The sequence below is a fragment of the Argentina silus genome (genome assembly GCF_951799395.1).
Source record: "Argentina silus genome assembly, chromosome: 6".
NCBI classification, from domain to species: domain Eukaryota; kingdom Metazoa; phylum Chordata; class Actinopteri; order Argentiniformes; family Argentinidae; genus Argentina; species Argentina silus.
Genome location: NC_139660.1, coordinates 4,093,705 through 4,119,456, shown reverse-complemented (window position 1 = coordinate 4,119,456; position 25,752 = coordinate 4,093,705). Strand labels below are relative to the sequence as shown.

General features: G+C 48.7%; 2 protein-coding genes across 6 annotated transcripts in view; one reads left to right on the top strand and one right to left on the bottom strand.

Annotated features, from left to right (window-relative positions):
* gna15.1 (guanine nucleotide binding protein (G protein), alpha 15 (Gq class), tandem duplicate 1) overlaps nt 1-25,752 on the bottom strand; it is a 159,539-nt gene that overhangs the window by 70,990 nt on the left and 62,797 nt on the right. The window lies entirely within an intron of this gene.
* ap3d1 (adaptor related protein complex 3 subunit delta 1) lies at nt 46-25,540 on the top strand. Of its 5 annotated transcripts, XM_083671090.1 has the most exons (35): nt 46-347; nt 3,525-3,620; nt 4,022-4,102; nt 4,247-4,327; nt 4,483-4,590; nt 4,728-4,857; nt 5,158-5,297; nt 5,616-5,689; nt 5,834-5,883; nt 6,265-6,314; nt 6,726-6,774; nt 8,331-8,476; nt 9,312-9,460; nt 9,788-10,018; nt 10,409-10,640; nt 11,871-12,016; nt 12,339-12,480; nt 12,642-12,713; nt 12,874-12,949; nt 13,557-13,753; nt 14,265-14,338; nt 14,886-14,909; nt 15,907-16,072; nt 16,187-16,327; nt 16,841-16,894; nt 18,185-18,304; nt 18,489-18,647; nt 19,058-19,105; nt 19,324-19,344; nt 19,876-20,065; nt 20,291-20,379; nt 20,847-20,932; nt 21,161-21,282; nt 22,128-22,207; nt 22,560-25,540. In XM_083671090.1, the coding sequence occupies exons 1-35, from the start codon at nt 252-254 to the stop codon at nt 22,653-22,655; spliced, it is 3,816 nt and encodes a 1,271-aa protein (XP_083527216.1). In that variant the 5' UTR covers nt 46-251; the 3' UTR covers nt 22,656-25,540. The 5 variants fall into 5 exon arrangements, with proteins under 5 accessions (XP_083527216.1, XP_083527218.1, XP_083527219.1 ...); XM_083671092.1 differs by lacking the exon at nt 14,886-14,909; XM_083671093.1 differs by lacking the exon at nt 16,841-16,894.

Below are 25,752 nucleotides of genomic sequence, written 5' to 3'. Positions count from 1 at the left end.
CAATCAGTCAGCTGACTTGGACGCCATTTTGTCAGCCATTTCCTAGACTGATCCACTGCCAGTGTCTTTGCTCAGCACAGGACGCCCCATCTGGCCTCGCCTTCCTCTGGCCGGGGATTAGTCAACATTTGCGGATCCCGCAAAGACGGTACCCGGGTGGATGAGAGACTGTCTGTCTGGCGGACCGGTTAGAGCGTAAAACACGTCTGACAGGCGCTTGGTCCTGCAGGACAGAAAAGTGACAGCCAGCCATGGCTTTGAAGATTGTTAAAGGGAGCATCGATCGGATGTTCGATAAAAACCTTCAAGATTTAGTACGTGGCATTAGGAATCACAAGGAAGATGAGGTAAGACGATTAGCTGTGTTTTCGGAAATGTCTTATTTACATTGTCAGAACGTCATCTTTAATTTCTAGCAGCTAACAACACACATTTCTATTCCAAATACCGCTAGCAAGCTAGCCCAGTAGCTGGTCGGCGGGGTAGCTAACATTCGGCAGAATTGAAAGCTGGCGCTAGCGAGCTAGCACAGCTACAGTACCTTGCATGAGGCTATTTCAGCTTGCTAATTAGCTTGATACCTGCCCTCGGTTCATGGCAGCTAGCTAGCTACCCAGATACCCCCTCCCATGTGTAAAGTAATAATCATCAAGTAGTTCATACGAGCCCCAACAATACTATTTTACGTTCACAAATCATTCAACTTTTTGGTGGGCAGTTTTGCTATCGGCGACGATGACGAGGATGATGATGCGCGGAGCTGTCAAATCGTCGCTGGCCCGAAGCTAACGGCATCAGTTAGCTAACTTAGCTCCAAGAATGAGGATTAGCTATACGTATAACCGTAATATTTGATAATGGTGTGTTCTCTTTGCAGTAACCAAGTCCTCAGAATAAGAGGGACGTGCTTTCAAGGAGTAGACGACGTTTTTCTCTCCGTCTAGTCTGAAGTCTCCATCTATCTTCAGCATAAACAATGTGCCAGGGACAACGTTGCATTTGTGTGGAAGGAGGGATGCTGCTCATCACCGGCACTTCTTCTCAGACAGAGGCCCTTGTTATGAAGCTAGTGCCTCGCTTGTCATGAACATCCAATTTCACCTGTGACCATCACCACATTGTGCTCAAGAATGCCATTCTTGTGGGTCCCTGACCCTTGACAGAATCCCCCTGTTCACAATGTAGTCTAGCCTACAATTGATAACCATACCTTCAGTATGACCGTTTATTAGCTAGCAATGTTGACCAAGCTCATGTTATTTCCATTGTATTAGTAAATGTAAGCGTGGAAAGCTTGAGCATTCAGTTCACTAAATCACACTTGTTTAGAATAGGTTTTTAGGTTATCTATTGATTGCTTATTCAAGATGACTGCTCCTTAGATAGGAAGTGCGCCCTATTTCCACAATGTCACATCTTAATAATAAGCCATTTAACTGACGCTTTTATCCAAAGCGACTTACATTGCAGTGAGTGCATACATTTCAGTATATATGGTCCCAGCGGGAATCAAACCCACAACCCAAGCGTTGTTAGCGCCGTGCTCTACCAACTGAGCCACAGAGGACCACGTCTTTGTGGAAAGATGATGTCACCAAAGATGTGTGCAGATGAGGGCAGACAATAAGATCATCACAGAATCAGCAGCATCTGAAGGGGTTATGGCCCAATAGAGGGCACTGTTGTTAGAATGACATATGGACGTGTGGATATCGTGGTACTAGAGATTCGGCTGAGAGCAGCCAGCCTGCATGCATCCTCCTCACAGTTTGAATGAGAATCGAGGCCAAGATGTGGCATCTAGATTTTACTCCGCCTCACCATTTTTAGACATCTGAATATTATCATGTTGAGCCACTGCTGTGGTGTCAACAGAGTACCGCTGGTCACTCTGCTTTAGCTTAATGGTTTGTCATGAGTGTACTAGTCCGTGATCTTCTGATCAGGCTATGGACCGGTCCTGTTCCCTGTGTGTAACCCTACCCTGCTTTCCAGGGTAAGGTGTAGGTTGCCCAGCCAACAGTTGACAGCTCACTGAAATATTAATTGTGTGTTCCACTCGTTCACGGCCTGCCCACAGTTTCTCATGGCCTCTCTCTATTTGCTTTTCTCATATTGTGTGTGTGTGGTGTGTGTGTGGTGTGTGTGTGTGTGTGTGGTGTGGTGTGTGTGTGTGTGTGTGTGTGTGTGTGTGTGTGTGTGTGTGTGTGTGTGTGTGTGTGTGTGTGTGTGTGTGTGTGTGTGTGTGTGTGTGTGTGTGTGTGTGTGTGTGTGCTGAGGGATATAGGCTTGGCTAACAGCCCCATCCTCTCAGGCTCTCCCTAGTGTACAGACGGGCCAAAATCCAAAAAGGTCTGATGGCAAACTATATAATTTACATAAGGGGGATACTGTTTTGCCAACTATATATCGTATCAGTATAGGCCTAGGTGTAACTGACTGTGAAGCTTACTAGGTATATTCCCTCTCTCATGGGGAGAATATCACACCACCTATATTGGTGTGTCTCTGTCTGAGAAGGTCTCCACACGCCACTGTCTCCCCATACCTCCGGCAGAAGCTGCTGTGTGTGCAGAATGCAGGGCTTGGCTCTGGGACAACTATTCCAGTTATGGGAACTGAATCAGCCTTTGAACCAGAATGCAGTAGAAAAGCATGGTGGAGGTCTGGTGATCCTGTGTCTCCCTCTGCCTACCTTCCAGCCTTCCTCCTTTAGAGCAGAAGTCTAATATGCAGAATGCAATTTCCCCCCCCCCCCCCCCCACCTCCTGTCACTGTGCTGCTGTCTCATGACTGGAGACACATGACCAGCACACTTGCACTATGGAGGTGTGTGTGTGTGTGTGTGTGTGTGTGTGTGTGTGTGTGTGTGTGTGTGTGTGTGTGTGTGTGTGTGTGTGTGTGTGTGTGTGTGTGTGTGCGTGGTTCTATTTCACCATTGATTGTCTGCTCTATCTGAAGCTCAACTAAGATTTTCTCCAGCAGAATGCATGAAGGTTTTTAATCAGTGTCGTCGTTGGTGCACAAGCAATACACTGCGTTAGATAACCCATTAGAATATGTCTCGGGCTTAGGCCTACTGTGAACACCATTCTCATCTGAAGCTTTATTTTCGTTTACCCTTGATTCCAGAGATTTAGGCCTTGACTTGGAATAAAACATACAGCTTGGCAAATGTTATGTCATTCATAATGATACAGTCAATGTTATGTCATTCATAATGATACAGTCAATGTTATGTCATTCATAATGATACAGTCAATGGTATGTCATTCATAATGATACAGTCAATGTTATGTCATTCATAATGATACAGTCAATGGTATGTCATTCATAATGATCAGTCAGTCACCTTCTTCTTGTTTCACATTCTTCAGTGACATCAGACACACCTAGACCCAGTACGTAGGCCACTGCTTCACTGAGTCCCAACTGTGGCTGAAACTAATCCCTGAGTATCATGTGGGCTGCTGTCATTGCACACTGTCTGATGTGCCCTCTGGTTTCTCTGTGTTCCCCCTCAGGCAAAGTACATCTCCACCTGCATCGATGAGATCAAGCAGGAGCTCAAGCAGGACAACATCGCTGTCAAGGCCAATGCTGTCTGCAAGCTTACCTACGTAAGACCAGGACCCTTCACTTAACCCCAATTTACATCTGAGAGCCGAGCCGAGCTGATCTGGGCTGCGCTAGCCTGGTTAAGCATCCACCATAGTTGCTGAAACAGTGCTGGAAAAGACGATGTCAAAATAGAATATCTGCACCAGCACAGTGTGCTGCGGATCAGCCCTGTAGCGTGCAAAGCCCCTCACTCTCCTCACAGAGAGACAGACACACACAGGGATCTCCTATAAAAACACTAAGGCGCCATTTGATAAATATAGCCATGTCCGTGCCTACATGAGCTTTTACACTTGGGTATAAGAGCTCTTTGCTCATGCATTTAGTCTGTGGAGCTCTCTCTGTCCACAGGGGACGGTCTGATGTCTCACTCTGTCCCTTTCTCCGTGTGTGTTAACAGTTGCAGATGCTGGGCTATGACGTCAGCTGGGCCGCTTTCAACATCGTTGAAGTCATGAGCTCCTCCAAGTTCACATACAAGGTGTGAGATGGAGAATTTGATGGATGATGTCTCTTCTGTGTGTGTGTGTGTGTGGGGGGGAGGGGGGGGGGGGGACGTCTTAACTATGAACTACAGCTTGGTTGAGGTCAGATGATTGACATGCTCTGTTCCTCTTGCCAACAGAGAATTGGCTACCTGGCTGCCTCCCAGTGCTTTCATGAGAGCACTGATGTCATCATGCTGACAACCAATCAGATCCGAAAGGTCAGTGATGCTTTTCGCCACATGGCCTGCCTGTCTGTGGTGATTTAAGACTAGTGTCTGAGACCTGTTGTTCTCTCTCTCTCTCTCTCTCTTTTGCTCTCCCTCTCTCTCTCTCTCTCTCTCTCTCTCTCTCTCTCTCTCTCTTCGCCTCTCAGGATCTCAGCAGTCCTAGCCAGTATGACACCGGCGTTGCTCTCACTGGGCTCTCCTGCTTTGTGACCCCTGACCTTGCCCGAGACCTGGCCAATGACATCATGACTCTGGTAAGTCACATAATTGACAGTCAAGACTCTCTCTCTCTATCTGCAGATCCTCTCTCTCTCTCTCTCTCTCTCTTTCTCCCTCTCCCTCTCTCTCTCTCTGTCTCATCACTCTCTCGACCTCTTGTGTTTTGCTGTAGATGTCACACACAAAGCCGTACATCAGAAAGAAGGCAGTGCTGATCATGTACAAGGTGTTCCTGAAGTACCCCGAGTCACTGCGCCCAGCTTTCCCCAGGCTGAAGGAGAAACTGGAGGATCCTGACCCTGGTGAGGGAGGGAGGGAGGGAGGGAACCGACTACATACTCTGTCTCTGATGAGAGGGGAATGTGGCATAATGCAGTACAAAGAAAATTAGAATAAGAGATTCCTCTTTTTTTTTTTTTTTTTTTTCATGCTTCCATTACTGTTTGTCATATTCAACACTTCAAATAATAATTCCTTCACTGGAGGCGTAGAGTAGTGCTGCTGTTTTTGAGTTTGATGAGCCTTCGCGTGGATGATGCTGATCTACATGCTCTCTCTCCCCTGTGTCCCCCCTCCCCCCTCCCCCCTCCCCACCCGACCAGGTGTGCAGTCAGCAGCTGTCAATGTCATCTGTGAGCTGGCCAGGAGAAACCCTAAGAACTACCTGTCTCTGGCCCCCCTGTTCTTCAAGCTCATGACCTCCTCCACCAACAACTGGGTCCTCATCAAGATCATCAAGTTGGTGAGTGAACAGGAAGTGTTCTTTTTTTTCCTTTTTCAATATGTTTTTAGGGCATTTCTGCTTTATTGGGATAGAGGCAGCAGAGATTGACAGGCGGGATGGTAGAGAGAGAGGAGGGATGACATGCAAGACGTGTCGAGGGTCGGAATCAAATCAGGAACCTTGCGATTATGTGGTATGCACATTAGCATGCTACGCCACTAAGAGCCCTGAACAGGAAGTGTTGTGCATCAGTGCATCACGAAATGGAGAGCTGGTGTCCCATCAGGGCTACGGTTGAAAAATTGTCTGTGTGTAACAGTGTTGTGTGTTTTTCAGTTTGGCGCCCTGACGCCCCTGGAGCCACGCTTGGGGAAGAAGCTGATCGAGCCTCTAACCAACCTCATCCACAGGTGAGACACCCAAGGGAGATCTCACCCCAGTTGCATCTGTACTGTATCACAGACAAAGTTGTGTGATGAAAATAATAATCTCCTCTCTCCCTCTTCTCCTCTCTCCCTCTCCTCCTCCCTCCCTCTCCTCCTCTCTCTCCACAGTACCTCTGCTATGTCTCTTCTGTATGAATGTGTCAACACTGTGATTGCAGGTCAGTACTGGTCTCCTCACATGTTCCCTCTTGTAGATAAATATCCAGGTTGTGGGCTACCCTTTGCACTGGGTTACCAGGTGTATCTCGCACCCTTTTACAGCTCCCGGTTGTAACTGAAGATTTATTGTGAGAACTAGCCCAGTTGTTCCTGCCTCACTTATCAAGCTCATAAAAAAACAACAACATTCTTCTTCTTACTACGCCCAACATGACTTATTTACTGTGATTTATGGAGAGGGTTTTTGTTTACCTGATGCAGCAAAACATACCACAGGACCTTGAGATTGCAGCTGAATGTGTTTGTGTCCATTGGCAAGTTTCCAGGTTTTAAGGAGTCATTGGTGTATAGGATCTGACTGTATCTGTCCTCTGTTGCAGTGTTGATTTCCTTGTCGTCTGGGATGCCCAATCACAGTGCTAGTATTCAGGTTAGTTTCAATGGCCCGGTCCACCTTCTCTCCTGTGGCTGGATGTTAACTCTTTACGCTCTAGTTTGATGATGCATGTTTTACATCTTGTTTTAATCATGCATAAGTCTGTCCCAACCACTTTTCAATAGATGGGCCCCTACAGGTCAAACAGGCTAGTGAAATTGTGAATAAAATGTATTATCTCAGGCCCTAAGTGCATGAAACGTATCAACTGTATCGTCACGTTTGCTCATGTTGTTCTTTCGAGACACTGAATGAACCGACTGTTTTCAAATGCTAAGACAGGAGCTGGTGTGGAAAGGTTTACAGGGATGGTAATGACATTTTCCTCCACTCTCTCACCCTCCCTCCCTCCCACTCCTTCCCTCCCTTTTTCTCTATTCCTCTCTCTCTCTCTCTCTCCCTCAGCTCTGTGTGCAGAAACTGCGAATCCTGATCGAAGACTCGGACCAGAACTGTGAGCCCTCTGTCAATGCCTGCAGTGTGTCATTCTCTCATTGTCTGCGTGTTTCTGAGTAGCGTAACAGTCCACCCATTTAGCTGACAACAATCTAGATCCCAAAACTCTGGATAGCTCGAAGTTCTTCTGGCCACGGTCTCAATTAGAGGGCCATCTAAAATGCCTCTCCACACAGCCACTATTGTCCCGTCATTGTCATGAGGTAGGGTGTGATTTGTACATCCACTTACCATGTAAACCTCTGATTGGTTTCCATATATTCTATTGGAGAGTTATTCAGTAGACAATGATGCAGCTGGTGATTCGAGTTATCCCGACCCCACTGTGCGTAGCTTGTGATGTGATGTGTCGTAGATTAGATGGTAGACCTCTGGGCTTCTAGGTTTTGTTTTTCATTTGAGTCCTAATGACGGATCCTCTGGATCATTTTGAGATGCTACGCTTTTTCTTTGCTACGTTATATTTATTATTATTATTATTTATTTATATTTATTATACAGCCCATTGACACTACTTACACCTGTGCTAGTTTCATTGGCCTTTACCTGCTACCGCTGACACTCCTCAGCGTGCTTCAGACCTCATTGTCAGCTGACTGCCCCTGACCTGCTCCTCTCCCTATAGCAGCTGTGAGGAATCCAGACCTGTGAAGTGACTGCATTTCACACCCAAGGTCACGCTCTCTCTTATTGATCCATAAACCTGAGAAGCATTAACCTGCGCCTGAGGTAACAACAATGATCTGTGTAGCGGATGGAAAATTATATTTCCCATGATTCAGCATCCTGTTGTTACGCTCGCGGCAGGAGTTGCCTAGGACTCAAATTGTCCAAAAAAAACAAAACTTCCATGCGTGTATGTTGTCCTGTGTATGTGTTTGTCTTCTCCATCGTTCTGTGTTTGTCTGTGTCTTTTCCTTTCCTTTTGTGTTTTAATTTGTAGTAATAAATAAGCAATGAAATGCATGTTACAGTATGATATCAGGATGCAGTCAGTCAGTCAGTCAGTTTGGCCTACAGTGTGTACTAACTAGCCTGTTAATATAGATATATGTGACTATATAATGTGAAACTGGCCATGGCATTCAGAATGACTACACCACCCACAACCATAAGTCTGTAAGGTCATGTGTAAGGAAGGTCAGTGTGTGTGAAATAAGGTAGTGGAGAGAAGCATGGAGACGCAGACATAGATTCAACATTTCCGGGAGGCTTCACTGATCAGAGACGGCCTCTAGTGGCCAAAAGGCAGAGAGGTGTACATTTACATTTACATTTATATTTTTGACCCTTAGCAGACACTTTTATCCAAAGCGCCTTACAACAAGTACATTTGTCTAAAGTAAGTGGATCATCTGTACATCAGTCATCATAATGTACTGATGTCCACAGTCCAGTGTACATCATAAAGGCAGTGTCTTGTATGGCTAGTAGTGCATTCTCCGTAGTGTAGACTAGAGGCTGTAGTAGTGCACAGGGAAGCAGAGCAGCCAGCCCTCGTGTGTGTGCAGTACCAGCCAGGGCCACTGAGTGTGCTGCGTGTGTGTTCTCTAGTGAAGTACCTGGGCCTGCTGGCCATGTCCAAGATCCTGAAGACCCATCCCAAGTCTGTGCAGTCCCACAAGGACCTCATCCTCCAGTGTCTGGATGACAAGGATGAGTCCATCCGACTGCGGGCTCTGGACCTGCTGTACGGCATGGTACGTATCTCGGTCATTAGCGGTCATTGAACGGTCGTTGAAATCAGGACGGGAAGATATGATGTGACGGAAACGCCTTCGATTTGATTTGAGTCACACTTGCACACCAACACCCAAAGTCTTCACCACACCCATATGTACCTAGAGTGTGGAGGCCAAGCAAAGGCATGGTTCAGATGTTTGTGTAATACCCCGCTGATTAGCCACAGTTACATTGCTATGCCCTGAGAGGTTTCTGAATCATTTCTATGTGACTGTGATTAAGCCTGTAAAAAGGCCCACACAAGCTTCCTGTCTTTCCTTGGAAAAAACAAACAAACAAACAAAAAGAAAAACACGGAAGCCCTGATTGGTGACGTTAGTCAGTCACGGAGCTATTTGGGAATGCCGGAAAATGCCGGATATAGCTCGGAGGAATTCAAAATAAAATGTGTTTTGAAAGGTTGTTTGACACAGTCGGGTTATATATAACTCTGGGCTTCACAAACTGGCTGTTCACGTCAGATTTCGGAGCTCTGTGGCTGCATGAAATGTCGTACGTCACGGTACATGGGGAAACCGTTTCAGGAGGAGCTAAGAAAATATTATCGCCCAAAATACACATTCTTTGACCTAAATGGCGATTTTCAGACTTGAATCATTGTGCGATAACATTGTGCAGCACCAGAATGTCATATATCAGGAAAAAAAACTAAAAACTTTAAGTTAAATAGAATCCAAAGACACATTTCTACGTCCTACCTTCCCATATCTGACATAAAGTAAAAGTGAAAAATATATAAATAGACAATAAAGTCTTGGAAGTTGAACTCGGACTGTGTTTGTGTGCTCCTAGGTGTCCAAGAAGAACCTGATGGAGATCGTGAAGAAGCTGATGCTGCACGTGGACAAGGCTGAGGGGACCACCTACAGGGACGAGCTGCTCACCAAGATCATCGACATCTGCAGCCAGAGCAACTACCAGTACATCACCAACTTTGAGTGGTCAGTACAGAACCAGCCAGCCTCCATACACCTGATGTGGTGCATATATACGGTGCATATATGGTCCTCTGTGCCTCAGTTGGTAGAGCATGGCGCTAACAACGCTTAGGTTGTGGGTTAAGCGTTGTTAGCGCCATGCTCTACCAACTGAGCCATAGTGTGTGTGTTTGTTTGTTTGTTTGTGTGTGTGTGTGTGTGTGTGTGTGTGTGTGTGTGTGTGTGTGTGTGTGTGTGTGTGTGTGTGTGTGTGTGTGTGTGTGTGTGTGTGTGTGCGCGCGCCAGCCACACCTCTGTCAGTCTGACTGTGTGCGTGTGTCTCCCTCTCAGGTACATCAGTATCCTGGTGGAGCTGACCCGTCTGGAGGGCACGCGGCACGGCCACCTGATCGCCTCCCAGATGCTGGACGTGGCCATCCGTGTGAAGGCCATCCGAGCCTTCGCTGTGGCGCAGATGGCCATGCTGCTGGACAACGCCCATCTGCTGACGGGCAACACGCAGCGCAACGGCATCTGTGAGGTGCTCTACGCCGCCGCCTGGATCTGCGGGGAGTTCTCCGAGTATGTCTTCAGTCCTGGATGCACACACACACACACACTCATACTCACACTCACACACACACATACTCATACGCACTCACACACACACACACTCACACACACGCACAATAATGGATTGCTTCTGATTTGTAGACTTATAATCATTGTGCGGTTTGTTATTGATTTATTTATATATATATATATATATATATATATATATATATATATATAACAAGAATATATATATATATTCTTGTTCTGATGGTCACCCCTATTGAATACACCCTCGAAACACATCAGTTTTTGATCTGGCAGTTTTTTCAAAATGGCTCCTTGTCCGCTCAGCCTCAGCAGACCAATCCCCGACCTTCATCCTCCCTATCCCCCTCCTCTCTCTCTCCCCCCACCCAGGCACCTGGAGGACCCCATGGCCACCCTGGAGGCCATGCTGCGGCCCAAGGTGGCCACCCTGCCCGGCCACATCCAGGCCGTGTACGTACAGAACGCTGCCAAGCTGTTTGCTACTGTTCTGCGTGGCCACGAGGGGGCGCCAGACAGCCAGACAGCCCAGGAGACCAGTCAACTGCTCATTGACAGGCTGCCTCTGTTCGTCCAGAGCGCCAACCTGGAGGTGCAGGAGAGGGTGAGTCACACACACACACGCACCATCTCATCGATCTTACCTTTCCACCCACATCTGCCCTCAATCGGTCTATTCCAGTATCTGAAAAGAAGGTCGACGTTCTAGATGTTTTAAAAAAATGTTTAACAGTGTTTCAATTCAAGGTATTTTATAGAAAAGTAAACAAAAAGTTTGAAAGTCTCTTGGAGCATCTGTAGAGTGTGGGGAGTGTCCTCCCATCACTTCATATGACATGAATCATATCCTGCACCCGTCTGCTGCATGTCGTATATCAGCAATAGATCAGCACCAGGATGTCATATCAGCAAAACCGCCTTGAACCTGATCCAGTCTCCCTCCCTCCCTCCCTCCCTCTGCCCTCCCTCCCTCCCTCCCTCCCTCTGCCCTCCCTCCCTCTGCCCTCCCTCCCTCCCTCCCTCCCTCCCTCCCTCCCTCTGCCCTCCCTCCCTCCCTCTGCCCTCCCTCCCTCTGCCCTCCCTCCCTCCCTCTGCCCTCCCTCCCTCCCTCCCTCCCTCCCTCCCTCTGCCCTCCCTCCCTCTGCCCTCCCTCCCTCCCTCTGCCCTCCCTCCCTCCCTCTGCCCTCCCTCCCTCCCTCCCTCCCTCCCTCTGCCCTCCCTCCCTCTGCCCTCCCTCCCTCCCTCTGCCCTCCCTCCCTCCCTCTGCCCTCCCTCCCTCCCTCCCTCCCTCCCTCCCTCTGCCCTCCCTCCCTCCCTCTGCCCTCCCTCCCTCTGCCCTCCCTCCCTCCCTCTGCCCTCCCTCCCTCTGCCCTCCCTCCCTCTGCCCTCCCTCCCTCCCTCTGCCCTCCCTCCCTCCCTCCCTCCCTCCCTCCCTCCCTCCCTCCCTCCCTCTGCCCTCCCTCCCTCCCTCCCTCTGCCCTCCCTCCCTCCCTCTGCCCTCCCTCCCTCCCTCTGCCCTCCCTCCCTCCCTCCCTCTGCCCTCCCTCCCTCCCTCTGCCCTCCCCCCCTCCCTCTGCCCTCCCCCCCTCCCTCTGCCCTCCCTCCCTCTGCCCTCCCCCCCTCCCTCCCTCCCTCCCTCCCTCCCTCTGCCCTCCCTCCCTCCCTCTGCCCTCCCTCCCTCTGCCCTCCCTCCCTCCCTCCCTCCCTCCCTCTGCCCTCCCTCCCTCCCTCTGCCCTCCCTCCCTCCCTCTGCCCTCCCTCCCTCTGCCCTCCCTCCCTCCCTCTGCCCTCCCTCCCTCTGCCCTCCCTCCCTCCCTCTGCCCTCCCTCCCCAGGCCTCCTGCATCCTCCAGCTGGTCAAGTACATCCAGAAGCTGCAGCAGAAGGAGGTGGAGGTGGCAGATGAGGTGAACGCTCTGTTCTCTGGGGAGCTCAACCCTGTGGCCCCCAAGGCGCAGAAGAAAGTGCCTGTCCCGGAAGGGTGAGTTTAGCCTGCTCTCTCCTCTTCCTCCTCCTCCTCCTCCTCCTCCTCCTCACATTCCTCAATTTAGCACTGTTGAATGAGGCTTCTGGTGTGTCCCCGACATTAGTTTGTATAATAGTAGATCGATGTCTACTATATTTAACAATTCAGAATTACAGACGCTGAGAAAAAAAAAAGAGCAGTTGTACACAATGCGTCATGCGAATGTTGTGTACAGTGCAAATGACTTCACGTGATGGCGCTGTATGCACTGTAGGAAATGCCGTAGAATGCAGAATTAGAGAATGAGAATGTGACATCATCGTTGCTGTGTTCTCAGGCTGGACCTGGACGCCTGGATCAACGAGCCGCCCTCAGACAACGAGTCTGAGGATGAGAAGCCCAAAGCCGTGTTTTCCAGGGAGGAGCCCAAACACATTCGCCCCCGGCAGCCGGAGGTGGATGAGAAGGAGCTGGCCAGGGTACGTTGATCTGCTGGCAGGGAGGGGGGGCACTAGTATGCAATAAAGGCAAACAGGATTAGCGGAGTCTGCGTTCGTCATTCCTAGCGACAGTCTCCAACCTCTCTTCAACCAGAACACGTTCATTTGATTAACTCTGTCCTAATATTCCCCCCACCCAGCGGAGAGAAGTCAGGAAGCAGGAGCAGGCCAACAACCCCTTCTACATCAAGGCCTCCCCGTCCTCTCAGAAGGTACAGTGTGATAGAATTCTGTTTCAGGACCGGAGTTGAGACCAGCCATATGGCAACTGCACTACCAACACTAGTGTGTCACTGGTCCCATCAATTAGAGGCCTCAGACCCTGCTGGGCTATATGTGGACTTGACCGTTACTGTGCGTGTGCGTGTGCAGGTTTACCAGGACGGCGTTGGTGTGGAGCACATCCCTGTGGTGCAGATTGACCTCAGTGTGCCTCTCAAAGTCCCAGGTCAGTCCTGTCTCATCTGGCCAGTAGATCTGAACCGCTACTTTCAACCTTCAGCATTGATAATGTCATGATCGTCACTGCATATGTATAGTATTACTCATACTAATAATATAATAATATATTACTCACCCTCTCTTTATTTTTCGCTCTCTCTTTGTCCCACGCACTTGTTCTTTCCATTTCTGTCTCCCTTCCTCTCTCTCTCCTCCCTTCCTCTCTCTCCTCGCTTCCTCTCTCACTCCTCCTTGCTCTCTCTTGCTGTCTTTCTCTCTCTTTCTCCCCTGCTCTCTCTCCTCCCTTTCTCTCTCTCTCTTCCCTTTCTCTCTCTCTCCTCCCTTCCTCTGTCTCCTCCCTTCCTCTCTCTCTCCTCCCTGCTCTCTCCCTTGCTGTCTTTCTCTTTCTCCCCTGCTCTCTCTCCTCCCTGCTCTCTCTCTCCTCCCTTCCTCTGTCTCCTCCCTTCCTCTCTCTCTCCTCCCTGCTCTCTCTCTCCTCCCTGCTCTCTCTCTTGCTGTCCTTCTCTCTCTCTCTCCTCCCTGCCTCTCTCTCACCTGTGCTGTCTCCTCCCGTCCTCTATCTCTCCTCCCTGCTGTCTCCTCTCCTCTCCCAGGGATGCCGATGTCAGACCAGTATGTGAAGCTGGAGGAGGAGCGTCGTCAGAAGGACAAGGCAGACAAGAGGAAGAAGGAGAAGAAGAAGAAGCGGGAGAAGCGGGGCCGGGGGAGGAGGCAGGACTCCGGTCCCGAGAGCGAGGAGGACATCACCCCCGCACACATGGTGGACATCGTCACCGAGGAGATGCCAGAGGTAGGCCAGCACCGGTCTCCTCCACCAGCTGTGAACCTAAAGGCACCACAGATATTTAGGCACCATATGTGGTCCTCTGTGGCTCCGTTGGTAGAGCATGGAGCTAACAGTGCTTCGGTTGGGGGTTCGAATCCCGCTGGGACCATATATACTGAAAAATGTATGCACTCACTGCAATGTAAGTCGCTTTGGATAAAAGCGTCAGCTAAATGGCATTTATTATTATTATTATTATATATATATATATATATATATATATATATATATATATATATATATATATATATATATATATATGATATTTTGTCTGCTAAAAATGAGAGAGGACCTTTTTAACGTTTCCTGAAATCTTGAAATCTTTTTAATCTATATTGCTCTTAATTTGGCCTCTTAACTCGACGGATGATGCGGATAACGGCTGTACAGACCAGCAATTAGTCGTCGTTGGATTGTAATTGTGAAGGTCATATTTACACTGTATCTGACGCTGTACCCCCTCTCCCTCTGTCAGAATGCCTTACCCAGTGATGACGATGACAAAGACCCCAACGACCCCCACAAAGCCCTGGACATCGACCTGGACAAGTGAGTCCTTGGACTAACTAAAGCAGGGTTTCTCAACTCTGGTCCTGGGGCCTCCTCAGGGTCTCACATTGTTGCTGTAGCCCAGCCCTCGCACACCTGAGCCTAATCCGCTAATCTGCGAATGATCAAGTGCCTTGGTTAGTTTCATCAGGTGTGTTATTGGCTGGAGTAGAGTACGTCGTTTTATTGTGTAGTTGTGTTTGTGCTAGGCCGGAATGCCAATGTGCCCAAGGACTGGAGTTGTGGAACACCGAGCTATAGGGATCAGGAGTTGATGTTGTAAAGATTATGATCTAGCTGTGCTTGTGGTATCTTCTATGTGGTGGTGGTGGTTGTGGTGGTGTAGTAGAAGCTTCCTGGCTGCAGTGATGGAGGCTGTGGCTCTCCTGGCCCTCTCCGTCCCCACTCACTCCCTCTCACTGGTCTCTGCTCTGTGGTTCTCTCCCTCTTCTCTCTCTCTTTCTCTCCCCCCCCCCCCCTCTCTACCTCTTTCTCCCTCTCTTTTATGCGCACACACACACCTCTCTGCCCCCCCTCGTCCGGGCAGCTTGGTGGCAAAGGCCGGGCACAGGTGAGTACCTACCTCAGCCTCAGAAGAGCCCCTTTGGGCCTGGACTCTCTAGATTGACTGCTGTGCTGCTCTCCCTCTCTATCTCTCCCTCTCCCTCTCTCTCTCTCTCTCTCTCTCTCCCTCTCTCTCTGCAGTTCCATTGCCGACCCTCTCCCACTAACATAGCTTTACTCTTTCTCCTCATCTGTGTGCCTGGTTTTCTCTCTCTCCCGCTCTCTCCCTCTCTCCGTTTGGGCATGTCGTGACTTTGCGGATTGAGCCCTGTTTGGACTTACAGAACAGTATCTTCCTCCCTTCCCTAACCCGACCTCATTTTGAAACCTCTCAACGCTCACTTGAGAAAATCAGTATTCCCTCCATACAAAACCTTGTTAGTATGTCCCTGTCCATGGCAGGCAGGCGTCCATTTTGACAAAAGGAGAGTTAAGCTCCCAGTGGAACAGTGCTGATGTTCTCAAGTCAGAAGTCACCAGTGCTACTCCTGGACAACTGTTTTATAAGTCCACCATGGATCTTATGCAACTTCCTGGTTGACTACAGTAGTGCAAGCTGCCGGGAACACCAGCAGAGTCAAGATTGGGAATTGGGGGGGAAAACAGGCCCTAGGCTCCACTGGGGTATTTGCCAAGCTATTTGTTGAGAGATCTGCTTACAGTGCTCCCAGCTGTGCCTGAGGAATGGCTTCAGTCAGTGCTCTGGAAGTTTGCTGAAAACACTGCATTTGGAATAGAGTGGAGGGCTTCGTCTCACTTCGTCTCGCTACCTAACCTCCTCTCCTCATCTCCTTTCCTTCATTACCCGATGATTGTTGGAAGGAATCAGATGAGTTTCCTACCAGATCTGTGGTAATCATTCAGAAAAGGAGGCAAGGAAAGGAAGCTAGTGAAGATTACTAAGACGCAGCCCATGACTCTGGCTTGACCAGAACATCCTGGCACACTCCCAAGCTAGCACTGTGGCTGATTAGTGTATGTGTGTCTCCTCTCTGTGGCTCCAGGCCCCTGGCGGACAGCGAGAAGCTGCCGGTCAGGACACACCGCCCTACGGAGGTCCTCAAGAGCCCCGTAGAGGACGGAGACGGGGAGGTCGCCCCTCTGGAACCCAAGAAGAAGAGCAGCAAGGAGAAGAAAGAGAAGAAGAAGGATAAGGACAAGGACCGGAAGGTGAAGGCCCTACGAGGCTTGATTGGGATACTATTGAACTGTACTGTATATGATGCCTCTGATCTTGTTGATGTGGGGGAGTGATTTGTTGTTGTTGTTTTTCTGTTGTTGTAGAAGAGCAAAGAGGAGAAGAAGAAAAAGAAACACAAACACGATGGAGGGGAGGATCTCATGGGCGGTCAGCCAGAGGAACCTGTCCAATCAGCAGAGGCCAATGAGGTGGCAGCCCCTCCCCCTGCCTCCTCCCCCACAGAGGTATGACATCACAAAGGGAGGGCCTTACTTTTTCTTCCTAAGAGACAGGATTTCCACACACTGTCATGATATTGTATAGGCTGTTTGTTTCCACTCAGTGGTGGTAATCATCAGACAGTACTGATAGTAACGAACAACATTTTCTCTGATCTTGAAACTTGTCTCAGAAGATTATCATGCTTTGATTGGATAGAGTTGTTGATACGATTAGATAAAGTTCAAGCTGTCAAGCAAACACTTGAATCATTTTCATTTACGCAACATTTTCATTGCTTTTTTCAAACCCCCCCCCCTCCCCTCCCCCCCATCTATTCAGCAATAATGATCAAATCGAGTATCAGTATCTCCTCCAAGGTTGTTGTTGTGTGTGTGTGTAGGCTTTCAAAAATACTTGATTTATTCATGAAATAGAACGGTATAAACTCTGTATACATCTTCATGAATAGAGGTTGCACTAAAGTGTTTAACCTGTCTGCCCCCACCTCCTTGCCCCCCTCCCCCTCCCTGTTCTAGGCTTCGGACCTGGATTTCTGGCTCTCAAATGCACCAGTGCCCTCTAACCCTAAGGTTGAGTTCCTCTCTCTCTCTCTCTCTCTCTCTCTCTCTCTCGCTCACTCCCTACTTTGTCTAATTTGTTTGTTCTTACAGCACTTGCACATGCATCCTTTCTTCTCGCACTCCTCACCACGTGCTTTTCTTTCCTTCTTTCTTTCTTTCTTTCTTTCTTTCTTTCTTTCTTTCTCTCTCTATCACTCCTCTCTCGTCTCACCCTGACATGACTTCCTCTCTTTCACAGGTCACCTAACTCCCTCTCATTCTTGGCCTGTTTTTCTGTTGTTCTTCGTGTGTGTGTGTGTGTGTGTGTCTGTGTGTGTGTGTGTGTGTGTGTTTCTCAGTGTTGGTGCTCAGTCTCTGCTTTTGTTTTGCTCGCTGTGTGTGTGTGTGTGTGTGTGTGTGTGTGTCGGTCGGTCGGTCGGTGGTGAGGTCACAGTTGTTGTTGTCAAGCTCAAGGGGCCTCAGATTCCCTGGCATCTTGCTGTGACAGTTCCTGCTGTTCCACTGCCACTATAGTAACACACACTGTGTGTGTGTGTGTGTGTGTGTGTGTGTGTGTGTGTGTGTGTGTGTGTGTGTGTGTGTGTGTGAGTGACTACAGTGTGTTTAGACCACATGCTTTGTTAGCATGACTACACTAAGTGTGTGTGTGCTTGTATGTCTAAGTATGTGTATGACCCCCCTGTGTGTCAGCATGCCCACATACTCAGTGTGTGTGTGTGACTTCAGACTGCTATTCTAGCTCAGAGCAGCTGTTAAGAGCAGAGGTGTGGAGTATGACTATATCGGACTATTCACTTTGAACTCAGACAGACAAACTGGATGATAAAGTGCAGTGTGTCCTAGCCCCCCCCCCCCACACACACACACACACACACCCCAACACACACACCCTCCTTAAAGTACTTGATTTTGCCTTTCCAAGCAGAATCTGTATTTATACAACACTGAGATACGAGTTCTACAAGGTTGAGGGTTTCTGTTTTCATCACCTGAACTGTCTGCCCCCAGGAGATAGGCTGTATGATGAGTAGTGCACAACTCCACAACTTGACTTCTCACGCAGTCCCGTCTGGAACACTCTCAGCTTTTGGGTCTTGGGGAACTGCACTGGGTTAACAACTGACCTCTCTTACTACTACTAGCTGTATTATACAGCACCAAATTGCAATGTGCGTTTCGCGTTTGAATGGTGTTTTTTTCCTAAACGTGTGTGTGTGTGTGTATGCGTGTGTGCTCGGTTGTGGTGTGTGTGTGTGTGCTTGGTTGTGGTGCGTGTGTGTGTGTGTGTGTGTTTTACAGGAGGCAGCAGTAGCGGCGGCGGCGGCCCCCCCTGCCTCCACCCCCGAGGCGGCCGTGGCGTCGGGCGCAGCTCCAGACTCGGAGCCCGAGGAGGCGAAAGACACAGAGCCGGAGGAGACGGTGAGTCACCGCTGATGATGCAGTCATCATGAGACAGAAACCTACCTGTTGCTCGAGGATTCTCGGTTACAGACTCCTTTTTTTTCATGGGTGAGGTCACTCCCTGATTCGCCAACCTTCTCTTCACCTCCCTTTCCCCCCCCCCCCCCCCCCCTCTCCCTCTTTTCTGTCTTTCTTTTTTCAGAAGTCCTCCAAGCACAAGAAGAAGAAGCAGAAAAAGGAGAAGGAGGAGAAGGAGAAGAAGAAGAAGAAGAAGCACCACCACCATCATCATCACCACAGCGACGGGGCCGGAGACGAGTCGGTGCAGAACGGCACCGTGGAGGAGGAGGAGCCTCTGCCGGTCAGTGGCAGCGCTACTCTTTAGAGAGACGGTCCGATTGGACCATCGACTGCCTTCCAAGCAGACTACATTGCAGACCGTAACCATATCTCAAAACGCCCTGATGAGTGTTTAACATACAAGCTAAATGCGTCATATGATATTGCAACCTGATACCCAAGCGCACGGTCGACAGGCTAACTTCTGCAATACGACTACAATGTTGTCAGCCGCCTGGAACGCTTCCCCTACAGTTTCTCCTAAAACATTTTCACTTGCACCCAGTGACCTGCAACAGTCTGCATACATTCACTGCCTGCTTTCAGTATGCATAAGCTGGACCAGACCAGGGTCTGGTTGCCTAGTTAGCATATTAAGTGACAGGTGTGAACTGACCAGACTCTGTCTCTGTGTCTCTTCTCTTGTTTCAGCCCATGTCCAACTACGGCCTGCTGGCTGAAAACTCCTACATCAAGATGGTGAGTGTGATAGGGACAGAATCAAAGAGTTGATAGGGTGAAGCATTAATATAATCAACTTTTCTTACCGGTGGGTATCCCCAAAACGGTTCATCGTAGTGCCGTTGGGTTGATCATTTTTAACATCGATGTATATAAAACAAGAACAAACCGACATTCCCACTTGATGTATCCTGTATGAGGACCTCTCCATTCCCCTTCTGTCTCCCTCTTTAAAGATGAAGGAGGATGCTGATCAGGTACTGGCTGAGGTTCTGGGAATGGCAGGATAAGACTTGGCGGGGGAATCTAATCTCCTAGATGTGTTGTTGTGTGCCTGTGTCCCTCAGACTGTGTCCCTCAGACTGTGTCCCCTGGCTTAGCTAACTGCTCAGCAATAACCAAGCTGCTATGGTATGAAATGTATCTGGACCTGTGACGACACAATGTGCAATACAATAAGCCAGGGGCGCCTTCTGACTCTTCCTGTCTCTCCGGTTAACTGTTGTCCACTCCAATCAATGCTTCTGCTGGTCTATAATTAACCGTGGTTGAGGTGGTTGGGTTGGGTTGGGTTGGGGTGGTTGAGGTGGTTGGGTTTGGTTGGGGTGGTTGGGGTGGTTGAGGTGGTTGGGTTGGGTTTGGTTGGGGTGGTTGAGGGGGGTTTGCTGTGATGTTCTTCCGCATGCAGAGAGAGAGAGAGAGAGATGTGACTCTTATCTTCACATTATACTGACCTCCCTCCCTCCCTCCCTCCCTCCCTCCCGCCCGTCCTCCCCTCCCCTCCCCAGGTGTGTGACATCCAGGGCAACCTTCAGGACGGCAGTCAGGTGGTGGTCTCCGTGATCTTTGAGAATAAGAGCGACAGCTTCCTGAAGTCCATGGAGTTCAACGTCCTGGATTCCCTCAACTCCAAACTGCAGCGGCCAGAAGGAGCCGGCCCACATGACAGCCTTACCGTGCCCTTCCAACTGCCACCCGGTGAGTTCCAAGTCTTCAGATGTGTTGTTACTGATTCTCTCTCTCTCTCTTGAGTCTTTTACAGATGTGTCTGTTATGGAAACTAGCACAGACATGAAAACTCTTTCAAGCTGTAGCCCGGTTTCTCATCTGAAGTAACCCTTTAGACGTATTCTGACTGATTAAGGTGTGAGTTGTGTTGGGACACCTAATTTAAGGTGTGAGTTGCGTTCTCTTGTTCTCCAGGGGTGTCAAACGAGGCACGCTTCGTCTTCGCTGTGCAGAGCATCGTGATGCCCCAGAAACTGAAGGGAACACTCACCTTCATAGTCAAGGTTTGTCTACATCACATTTCTGGCTCTGTCTTCAGGCTTGTTTCTTTTATAATAATAATAATAATAATAATAATTTATTATTATTATTATTATTATTATAAAACATAATATTTCCAGTGCCCAGTATATGATCCCAGCAGGCTCTGTCTTCAGGCTTGTTTCTTTTATTATAATAATAATATTGTTATTGTTATTGTTATTGTTATTATGATTATAAAACATAATATTTCCAGTGCCCAGTACATGATCTTAGCTGGCTCTGTCTTCAGGCTTGTTTCTTTTATTATAATAATATTATTATTATTATTATTATTATGATTATAAAACATAAAAGACTCACAACCTTGGCGTTGTTGCCACCATGCTCTACCAGCTAAACCAGACAGGACCACTGGCAAGGCTTGAACTGACGTCTCATTTCTCCGAGCGCGTTATTCACCTGGTCTTGCTATATGGTTCTCCCACAGACCGATGACTCGTCCACTCATGAGAAACTGGACTTCAAACTGCACTTTACCTGCTCCTCGTACCTGATCACCACTCCCTGTTACAGGTCAGTGTTGCCCTCTGTCCCAAAGGGGAACCTCATTCCCCTTGTACTGCTATTCACTGAAAAGAAACTTCATTTAACTGTATATTTTGATCTGTTAGATTAGGACAGTGTAACCTCGACTGATGATGATGATGATGATGATGATGGTGGTGATGATGATGTCTGTGACCTGCTGTGTCATGCATGGTTAATGTGATTTGTTGTTGTTGTTGTTGTTGTTGTTTGCAGTGATGCGTATGCGAAGCTGCTTGAGTCCGGAGACCTGAAGTCGAGCTCTGTGAAGCTGGAGGGAATCATCCAGCCTTTCCACCACCTGCTGGCCAGGATCTGCTTCCATCACCACTTCTCAGGTACACCAAGACAGGGGGGCGGGAGCGGGGGGGCGGGAGTGACAGGAGTGGAGGAGGGGGGGGGGCAGGAGTGGAGGGGGGGTAGAGGTAGAGGGGACAGGGCAGGAGTGGAGGAGGGGGGGGGGCAGGAGTGGAGGGGGGGTAGAGGTAGAGGGGACAGGGCAGGAGTGGAGGAGGGGGGGGGCAGGAGTGGAGGGGGGGTAGAGGTAGAGGGGACAGGGCAGGAGTGGAGGAGGGGGGGGGGCAGGAGTGGAGGGGGGGTAGAGGTAGAGGGGACAGGGCAGGAGTGGAGGAGGGGGGGGGCAGGAGTGGAGGGGGGGTAGAGGTAGAGGGGACAGGGCAGGAGTGGAGGAGGGGGGGGGCAGGAGTGGAGGGGGGGTAGAGGTAGAGGGGACAGGGCAGGAGTGGAGGGGGGGACAGGAGTGGAGGGGGGGTAGAGGTAGAGGGGACAGGGCAGGAGTGGAGGGGGGGGGGGGCAGGAGTGGAGGGGGGGTAGAGGTAGAGGGGACAGGGCAGGAGTGGAGGGGGGGTAGAGGTAGAGGGGACAGGGCAGGAGTGGAGGGGGGGTAGAGGTAGAGGGGACAGGGCAGGAGTGGAGGAGGGGACAGGAGTGGAGTGGGGGTAGAGGTAGAGGGGGGCGGGCAAGAGTGGAGGAGGGGGGGACAGGAGAAACGGCAAACACTGTGATGGAGTGAAGTTATAATGAGGTAGAAACATGCCGTAGATTTAGAGCTTATATCTCTGTAGCCAGATGAGTGTTAATCAGGTTGTTTTTTTTACCATATGAGGTAACATCAAGCGTACGGTTGTGTTCCCTTGTCTCTCTGTGTGTGTCTGTCTACCAGTTGTGGAGAGGATCGACTCCTGTGCCTCCATGTACAGCAGGTCTGTCCAGGGCCACCACGTCTGTCTGCTGGTCAAAACTGTGAGTGTCCTCTCTCCTCCTCAGAGCCAAGTATTCATGTCCACATACTGTTGACTCCTGAATTATTGCAACTTTAGACTCTCATAGTGGCGTGTACTTAACAGAAGCATGCAGATATCAGAAACGGATGAGAAAGAATGTAATTAAATTGAGACAGGGAAATCTCTGTCTGTGCCTCTCTTAAACTTAATTTGCACCTATGCAAGGGGCCAGGAGTGTCAGGAGTCAACTTGAGAAAAAAATAAAATCATAGTTAGTTTTGTTGATTTTGAGTTCTCATTGGTCCCTTCACTGTGGAACAGAGCAACATGCCGTGTTTGACCGTGTCCCTCTGCCTGCCTCTCTCCTCCAGGCCGACCAGACCGTGTCTATCGACGCAAAATGTGACGAGCCGTCGCTGCTTGGGAATGTGCTGGATGAGATCAAGCAGACCTTCTCTCAGTGCTGATTGTGTCTGACAGACCCTTGATGCCCCCGCCCCCACCCCCGCTCCCCCCCACCCCCCTTGCTCAACCCCCCCCCCCCCCCCCCTTGCTGAAACACACACACACAAACACACATAATCACGTTGTAAACACTGCTGCTGGCACTCCCAGTTTCAGCTTATTTATTAGTCCTCAGATTCACAATACCCCTTATTTCCCCTCTTTCACTTCCCCTTACTTTCTTCACTGCACCCATGCGGTCTCCTTGTCCTCTTTCGCTCACGGTTGATTTTAACAGATTTGCTGTGTGCTCTCACACCCGTGCACTTTCATTTTCACTCTTCACTTCCTGCTTTCAAGCCTCTCTTCCCCTTCCAGCCTGCCCGCTGAGCTCCGGTGTCACAACGCCGGCTTCCTCCCTGCCTCTGCCTCTGTACCTGCTACCGACTCTCCTATTGGCATTACAGTCTGTGACGGTCATGTAATGTAATCTGACAACTGGACTTTTTTGTTGTTGTTGTTGCTGTTGGTTGAGTTGTGTTTTTACTGTTTTTTGAGTTTTGTTTTGTTGATTTATCTGAAGTCCGTCTGCGCCTTTCTCCTCCCCTGCCCCCTCCCCCAACCAAACCCGTTGCATTAAACATCAGTATGTGTGTACCCTCCTCTATGCTCCCGTAGTAGAATGTGTGACTGACTAACCGTACTCCTCAGACTGGCCCTAACTGGAAACATGTCAACTCTAACCTGCTCACTCCTGACCTGCCCTTCTGCCTGGAGGAGGCTGAGGCCACAGAGAACGAAGTGATGTAATGGCCAAACATTCTAGTGTTCACTAGAATGTTCACTAGAATTCACTACTAACATAAGTAGTGTGCTTGTGTGGATATTGGAGACCCGCCTCCCCTGGCGTTGCTGCTCTGCGTTCCAACTGTGTTAAGCTGCAGTTTGAGCCCCGGTCCAGGTAACATATCAATCCCTCGAGGAATTTGAGATGCCTGAGCTGGTGCGTTAGTTCAAGAGTAGACGTTTCAAACAGTTTTCAGACGGGTACCCTACTAGGATCAGGTGGAAGAGTAGCCATAACGGGCCGTGTTTCCCATACCTATCCACCCTCCCCGAAAAAGAGTGGTTTGCGAAACCGCAGGAGAGTTTCGTTGGAAGGGGAAGGACGTTGTCGCGTTCCCCTTGCTCTCCGTCTCCCATTATAGACATGGAAGTAGAACTTGGGTACTGGTTTTGCAGTTGTATGATTTGTCTCTGTGACTTTGCTGTAACAGTTGAAGGATATTTTCCTGGTTATCTGGTGTGCTGTGGCAGGCCTCTCCCGCCTCGGGCGCGTCTACCGTGGCGTCTGAAGCGAGTGACTGAGTGACTTGGTGTCGTACGGCAGGTCGTCTGCTCCAACTCTGTCTCTCTTTATTCACCTGTAGCAAATGAAGGCCAGCTATCACTCATTGCAGCTAACAGCCGATCTCCCCGTTTGGCGGTGTTCTGTAGTTGGTTTGGGATAGCCTACGGTAATGGAAGACTTCTAGATGTATGGTCGTTTTATTCTGTGAGGTCAGTGGTTGATGGCACTAAGGTTGATATATCTCTCTTTTCGATCAGTATTAGTCAAGGTGGCTCCTTGGTTGCTTCTCCTTCCCGTCCTGAGAAAGCAACTGCTCTTGTCAATAAGAAGTGTGTCTGTCTGTCATATCATCCAAGCCTCTTGCGCCTCTGCCACTTTGACTTTCAAATTGTATGTGTCACTGTTCTACAGACATAAACTGAGATTATTCCAGTGTTATCTCCTCTCAGAACTGCCTTGCCACATCCTGTGCATTGACAATAATGTTGAACATGAATGGTCATTTTAAATGGCTTCCTTTTATGACTTGCTCAGAGGTACTTGCTGTTTAGTTACTCTCAATGTGTCTCACTGCCTGGTCCAGCACGATGTAGTAGTAGCAAGTTACTACCGATTCCAGTAGTTTTTGTTTGTATCCCAACTAACCCTCATTGCTGTCCTGCAAATGTCGACGATGATGCTGGTCTCTAACCGACCGTTCCATAAGCGTCTTTGGTCCCGTATTTAGACACAGTCGAAAACTGTCTTTCAGGAATATCAACAGAAAATATCCTTCCTCTTTCCTGAAAATGCTTTTTGTCTGATTTGAATGAAAGAGAATCAATGGAACTGAAATAAATAAAGTCTCTTGTAATTAAGAATTGTACTAATCATTAACATTTTCTGTGCAGAGTATCTAATTAAAATTTGTGTCTTGCATGAGTAGGAATGTATACTTTTTTTATTTTCATTTTTCCTTATCTGTGGACACTCACACACAAACACAACTCCCTTGTCATTCCTTGATTGTCCTTGTTTTCTTTTATAGTTTTTTTTTAAAATGAAGTATAAACTTAACTTCATCATTCTACAGTTTTGATGGTATTGTATTTTTATCTATTATAAGTTCATACAATTCAAAAATGATATCTTTGAATGTTTTAAATTATTTAACACTGGGGGAAGGGGTTCTATTTGGTGTCATGACGCTCAGAAGAAGGGGGCTCCCATGAAATATAGACATAAAGGTCATGTGATGCAATTCAGAGAAGCTACCCACTTTGTCTTAATTCTCTCTGGTAAATTGTAGTGATAATCTTGCTGAGTTTGGCTTGTGACATGAAATATACTCTCATTGCTCATTGTTTTTTCGAAGGTCCTGTCCAATTCCTTCATTCTCAATTCCCCAGCTGTATGATGTAATATAGTGTTTTAAGGGGACTATATGAGCAAGACAAAACTAGTTGTTTGCTATCAACATTCCCTTTAAAGAACAGAGAAGTCTACCCAAATAAAGGCTGAGCTGCTGTAGTCTCTTTGTGTTAAGGTGAACCAATAAACTCCCACATATGATAAGAATGATTTGTCTGTGTATTCATTTTGTGTCAATTGACTTAAACATGATCAAGATGAAAACCAGTGGTGACACTGTGTGTGTGTGTGTGTCTGCTGTGATTGTGGGTGTGTGTGTGAGAAAGATATGTATTTTCTTTGTGGGTTAATAAAACTATAATTCAACTGAAGTACGTTAATGTTAAGGTGTTAACGCTGCAGCCGAGCGTATGGCTGCA